This window comes from Lactuca serriola, chromosome 8, assembly GCF_051521515.1.
Source record: "Lactuca serriola cultivar US96UC23 chromosome 8, Lser_US96UC23_V15, whole genome shotgun sequence".
Classification (NCBI taxonomy): domain Eukaryota; kingdom Viridiplantae; phylum Streptophyta; class Magnoliopsida; order Asterales; family Asteraceae; genus Lactuca; species Lactuca serriola.
In genome coordinates this window covers 287,997,139-288,004,118 of record NC_136415.1, presented here as the reverse complement: position 1 = coordinate 288,004,118, position 6,980 = coordinate 287,997,139, and the positions used below count along the sequence as shown (strand labels likewise).

General features: G+C 27.8%; 1 protein-coding gene across 1 annotated transcript; it reads left to right on the top strand.

The window, feature by feature from the left end:
• Positions 1 to 1,004: 1,004 nt before the first annotated feature.
• On the top strand, positions 1,005 to 6,047 carry LOC145068165 (protein neprosin-like). The gene is made up of 7 exons (XM_079015141.1): positions 1,005 to 1,199; positions 1,302 to 1,388; positions 2,252 to 2,461; positions 4,060 to 4,224; positions 4,571 to 4,624; positions 5,272 to 5,415; positions 5,670 to 6,047. The coding sequence occupies exons 1-7, from the start codon at positions 1,005 to 1,007 to the stop codon at positions 6,045 to 6,047; spliced, it is 1,233 nt and encodes a 410-aa protein (XP_078871267.1).
• The last annotated feature ends 933 nt before the right edge of the window (positions 6,048 to 6,980 follow it).

The following is a 6,980-nucleotide window of genomic DNA, read 5'->3' as shown; positions in this document are numbered from 1 at the left end:
GAACTAAACAACCAAGCAGCCGAGGTAGTGGTGGTCATAAGCATGAACATCAACGAATACTTTATTAATGATTGTCATGCATAGGATGTTGTGAGAAAAACATTTAAAAAAATCTGGTCATAAATATTGAATGTGTACAACAACAACGATGACTTATTTTACAACAAAACAAATATTAAAGACTAAATATGCAAAAAAATATATATATATTAAGGACTAAATGTGTACAAAATAAAAAATATAGTATCCTTTTATGTCAAATTTTCCGACTTACCTGAAGTCATAAGGACTAAATGTATACAGTTAAAAAAATTAAAGGTATAAATATGAAAAAAAAAATCAAGACTAAGGTGTTGTTTGTTTTAGAAGTGGTTAAATGTCTTTTGTCTTTTTTCAAGTTTGCAGAAGAAGACGTGCACTTGCAAAACGTCTACCCGCCAGAAGGGAAAAGTGCTCAAAAAATACTTTTGTAGAAAAACAAACGAGGCCTAAATATATAAAAATCGAAAGTATATTACCTTTTTATCCCACGGATCAATCATTAGTTTCTATGTATGTCTTAATGAGTGGGTTGAACCATTAGTTTCTATGTATGTCTTATTAATGCTCTTTCTCATTGTAGTAACTTTGAAAAAAATATTAACACAAATACTTAAATGTTAAGATCAATATTATATAAAATTTGCATCTATGGCCAAATCTGAATATTTACTTCTCAATTTGCTTCAAATCTCGATATTTAATTCTCAATTTCCACTAGATCATAAATTCGGAATAAACCCCACAAACAAACATATAAAATCCATTGAAAGCTCGTAGTATTTGTATGTGTTAAATTTTAGTTTTCTAAAACCAATACTTTCATTCTCTTGATTTTCATTTGAAGCATTGTGAAGACCGGTTTTAAAACTTGGTTTCGTTTGCTTTTGATCACAAGACAAAAAACGAAGAAAACGTCAAACGCAAACAAATTTGTGTGACATAATTCATATATACAGACAATAATGGAATCTAGTTATTGTCATGACATAACTCCAATCATCTCTGTTTTTCTTTTGTTTTTCTTGTTATTTTCTCCGATTTTTTCAGCTAAAGATTTAAAAGATTTAAGGAACGCAAATACAACCTTCCACTCAAATAAGAAGTTGACTAATAATACTATGAAGAAGATCAACAAACCCTTCGTCAAGTCAATTAAGGTAAATTTCTTTATAAAATTTCACATGCTTTTTGTTTCCCTTATGATTTTAATTTCTATTATATAAACTAACTATAATGTTTTTTACTTTTTGTTAAATCAGAGCCCAGATGGTGATATAATAGATTGTGTTTTGATTCATTTACAGCCGGCGTTTGATATTCCTATTTTGAAAGCTACAGGGCCATTGGTATATTTATCGAATTATTTTTAAGTAGGCTTAAGCTTTTACTTTTGTGGAAAAAAAAAGACTGCATTTTTAGACGTATATTTCGGTGTCAAAAATAAAAAGTAAAAAAAAAAAATATTAAAAAAATTCTATCACTTTTTTACTTTAAAAATATAAATCTATGTTCTAGTAAATTATTATAATAAAATACTAATCATAAAAATCTATTAGATGTAATATTTTGTTAAAATATGTTTAAAGAATTTAAATTTTACATTAATTTTCTTAAGTTATACTTTCGAGTTTTATTTCCGTTCGTTTTCTTCATACATAATTTTTTTTATCAAAACTTTATTTTGATAGTTTTGTGGTCAATTTGATATTGTATAATCGCCATGATGATATATGTAGATTGTTAACATTTTTAAATCACATTCTATACACGAACTGCAAAGAAGTTACCCTGCACATTAAAATTATGTTTTCATTCTTAAATAATTTCTTTTTACAATTTTTGTTTTTATTAATTTCTTTTAGATATACATCCAAACTTTATTTTCTTCAGTCTCCTTCATACATAATTGTTTTGATTGAAACTTTATGTTCATGTTTTTGTGGTCCACTTGATGTGGTCTCATAGTTGTGGTGTTCTATGTGGATTGTTTATATTTATAAATCACATTCCATATACAAATTACAAAGGAGTTATTTCACACATCAAAGTTGAGTTTTGGTACCCTGCACAATTTTCTTTTGTAGTTTTCATTTTTAGTAATTGCAAACGAATTCTCCGCTGGAATTTGAAAAATGACTTAAATACTATTTTTTTATGAATTGATAATATTTTCAATTTGATTGGTTCCCCTAAATACGTAAATGAATAGGATCCACCTGAGATACCAAATAGGAATAAGAAAGGGGGAATAGAAACAGAAGTTAAGCAGTTATGGAATTCAAAAGGTGAATCATGCCCACAAGGAACAATTCCAATAAGAAGGCAAACAGAAAGTGAGATATTTACATCCGATTCCATTTCCACGTTTGGGAAGACAACTAGCAGGAATGATTTCTCTCCTTCTGATAATGGCCATGAGGTACAACGTTTTTATTTAATTTTTGTTGAATCAAAAGAATATAATATTAGGAAAGAAAGTCTTAAACCTATCACGTTCATGTAAAAAGTAATAATTTTTACCTTTGTGTAAGAACAATATTTAATGACAATTTAAATATTAAACATACCTTTCAAGAAAAAGAAAAAAAACACATACTCAAATTCATACCATGAATTAATTTTACTTACAGATGCCTTTTCTTTTCTCCAAAAAAATCTATAACATCTCACTGTTATCATCATAATAAACCGGTAAGTATTTAGGATATTTAATTCTCATTATTGTCATCAAAATTAAAAATTAAGTATTTATTAAAACTATACATCAAAAGTAAATAATCTATATAGTAACCATGTAAATAAGATGGCGAACAAACACAAACGAGCATTGTTTATATTCGGTTATTTAACAAATTGCATTTTTTATATTTGTGAATATGTTAAACGAATAAAAATAAACAAATATAATTAAACATATATGAACATAAATAAACATATAATATACTAATGTAATCAAACATAATTGAACACACAGAGACGAGCTTATATAGGGCTGGGGGCTGTGGCCCACCTAATTTTTTTTAATAATTAGTCCATAACTATTAAAAAAGTTACACATTACGTCTAAAACTAGAAAACTTAACTTTGCCCACCTCCTATTCTTCAATTTTTATACATTTTCTATTTCCCCCCCCCCCTCCCCCCCAAATCAAAACTTCAAGCTCCACCACTACATATATAAACATAAAATGAGCTTAAATGAACGAAGGTAAATTAATGTAAAGTAGTAAAGAACCCGCGGCTACGCCACTTTTGGGGTAATATAGGAAAATTAGCAAACTTTAAAAGATATGTGTTGAAATTGTAAATCACCACAAAAAGAGGAAAAAATCGACAACCCCTAAAATTAGATGTGAAAAGTGTACAACAAAAAGAAAGGACACTGGTGGAGAAAATTCAAAAAGGTTATGGCAATAATGTTAAAGTTGCCAAAGTTGGAAAAATATGGTGACAAAATTCAAAAGGAGGTTTTTTGTGATTTTTATGTTAAAATGTAAAAGTTTTTAGTATAAGGACGAAAAGTGTCAAATTCATTAAAGATTTGTGGCCAAAACACCAAAATGTAAAACTTTTTTACTGGAAGGACTAAAAGTGTCAAAGTCACTACAGTTTTGTGGGAAAATCCTAAAGCCACAAAAACTTGATCAAAACGCAAAAATATAAAAATTTTGACTTTAGGGATGAAAAGTGTCAAAATCACCAAGATTTGTGGTGAAAATCTAAAGGCCAAAAACTTACTATATATATATATATATATATATATATATATATATATATATATATATATATATATATATATATACACACACACACACTAATGGACAACATAAATAAACAATAATTTGTGTTCATTTTCGTTCATTTATTAAATAAACAAGTATAAACGAAGTTTCAGCCGAACGATTTCCGAACAATTTGTTGAAACTTCGATTCGTTTACAAGCCTAGATGTAGGAGTTATAATATCTAATAAAATATGTATTTAAAGTATATATTTATGGGTATTACGTGGTTACAGCATGCAATTGGGTACGTAACCGATGGAGAATTTTATGGAGCAAAGGCAACTTTAAATGTATGGGCTCCAAATGTTACAAGGGCTCATGAATTTAGCCTTTCACAAATTTGGGTTATTGCGGATGTTCCAACTCATCCCTTGAGCACTTTTGAAGCTGGTTGGCAGGTACAGTCATATATATCCAACTCATCCCTTGAGCACTTTTGAAGTTGGTTGGCAGGTACAGTCATATATATATATATATATATATATATATATATATATATATATATATATATATATATATGGGCTTGAAGAATATATGTGACTGTTATGTATCTAATATTAGGTATAGAAGTATCCAAAACTACATAATCTTAACAAAATTTAGTCAAATATCTCTACCATATTTTTTGTATCCTCTATTAGCGCTTATGTTAGACTTTATATATATATATATATATATATATATATATATATATATATATATATATATATAATTGTTAGTAATTACTTTTATTTGTAATGATAGGTTGCTCCGACCATGTATGGAACTAGTTCGCCAAGATTATTTATCTTTTCGACGGTAAGTTACTAAATATCATGTTTACTTATTAGAGTATATACAATGCTTAATGATATATTTGAGTGAAATGACATGGCTAATATGTATTCAATGTATTGAACTATACCACGTGAGATGCTATGTTATGAAATTCAATGGTTGCTAAACCCTTTAATGGGAAAAAATAATCCTTCAACTATTTAAATATGTTATTTTAGAAACGCAACACACACATGTTCTAATCTACTTCAAAAGTCATATATGTCTTGAACGTGACTTGAACCCTCAACCTTATGGAGGGAGGGCATCTCACCATACTGATATGCTAAAGATCTTTTGGTTATAAATATATTTCGTTCAACTTTGCAGTGAAAATATGATAAAGTTGTATGAAATGTGGAATGATGTGTTAATCCATTGACATTTTATAAGTTCAATACATCGTGGGTGTCTTAAGCATATTCGTTAACGTAAATTGGGTTGTCTAAAATAGAAAAAGCAACAATTTTTTTCAATTAATCTTAGTATAAATTTATTGATTTGGGTATACGTATAACGTACTATTATATATTATTTTATGTTACGTACCTTCGGCATTGATATTAACCTTAATTGGGTATGCAGTACTCTTTAGATATTAATGATGATAGTTTGAACTAATATTACAGAACGATGGGTATCGATCTGGATGCTACAATTTGAAATGTTCAGGGTTTGTACAAACGACTCAGGAGATTTCTCTTGGAGCTACTATTTATCCAGTATCAACATATAATGGCAGACAATTCGATATCAAAGTATTAATCTGGAAGGTAAATCCTTAATCTATCAAGATCATGAGGAAAATAATCATAAAAGAAACCTCACCAATGAAGTTTAACCCGGTCGTTTAATAGAAACGGCTTTACTATTTTAATGACGTTCTACTAAAATTATTGTATTTTAATTCGCAAAAACTACAACATACTTGCATGACTATGACTGTGCCTGTCAATGCAACATACTTTTTATTATTCTAATGTAATAAAACTATATTTTTCAAACCATTTTATATGGACTTTTGTAGGATCCAAGACATGGGAACTGGTGGTTGAAGGTAGGAAACACTGTAGTTGGATATTGGCATGTAGCTCTATTCCCCGACTTTAATAAACATGCAACAACGATTCAATATGGTGGAGAGGTGTATAATGCTCAAAGGCCAGGTCAACAACACACATCAACCATAATGGGTAGTGGCCACTTTCCAGCTGAAGGGTATGGAAAAGCTTCATATGTTAGGAACATGGAAATTATTGATGAATATAATGCGTTAAAACCAGTTAGTGATGTTAATTTAATAGCAGAAAAACCAAAATGTTATGATGTTAAAAATGGGTTTGATAAGTTTTGGGGTTATTATATATTTTTTGGAGGGCCTGGAAATAATCCAAATTGTCACTAAGAGAAAATGATATGTTTTATGGATTTCCTACTAAAACATAGAATATATCTTTTTTTTGTTTATATTTACTGTGTTTTTTGCTTAGTTAGATGATGTTGATTTTTCATATGAAAATATATTAATAATATATACCGAATGAAAAATTGCAAGAAACAACAAAATATTATATTTATGAAAATATTGTAATAATATATACCGAACTGAAAAAGGGAAATCTAAAAAAAAAAACTTTAGATCTTGTTTATATTGACAAACAAAAAAGTTATCATGATTTTTTTTTTTTTTTGCAATTTAACCATTAGAACCGGATATTACTTGTAATTGGGCTTAATTTGCAAGTTACCACAAACAATAGCAGGTTTCGATACTTAAATTGTAAACAAAATATAAATGATGACTTTTTTGTCAAAAGACCAAAAAGTAAGAATTTTAGTTTTCAATGCATAATAATTTTAACCTCAAGCCTTATCTATTTTAAGATTAAATTATAATCTATTTTTTTGCTAAAACAACCATTATAATTTATTTGATTTTTAATGTATGAAAATAAATAAATATATTTTTTTAATTATATTTCTATTTAATATAATATAAAATCCTATTAAAATATAAAAATATATTATTATGAAATGTATTGTCGGTTTTTAATGATGGATAGATTGGTCAATATCAAAATCTTATGATCAAATTGTTGTAATCCATAATGAATTTCTATAAATTGCTAATAGATTAAATTACACGCATAGTCCTTGTGGTTCGGGGTAATTTGCACCGTTGGTCCCTAACTTATTTTTTAACTCGGATAGTCTGTATTGTATGTTTTTGTTGCGTATTTTGTCCCTAGTTGACTTGAATTGACTATATTACCCTTAATGACACTTCTTTTTAGTTTTTTTATTGTTTTCTAAATGTTTACAAATTACTAAAATAATA

Bases quoted from the DNA above. Each gene is read 5' to 3' on its own strand.
- LOC145068165 (XM_079015141.1), top strand. From the start codon at position 1,005: ATGGAATCTAGTTATTGTCATGACATAACTCCAATCATCTCTGTTTTT. The intron at 2,462-4,059 runs GTACAACGTTTT...ACGTGGTTACAG, and splicing joins CTTCTGATAATGGCCATGAG to CATGCAATTGGGTACGTAAC. The intron at 4,225-4,570 runs GTACAGTCATAT...TTGTAATGATAG, and splicing joins CTTTTGAAGCTGGTTGGCAG to GTTGCTCCGACCATGTATGG.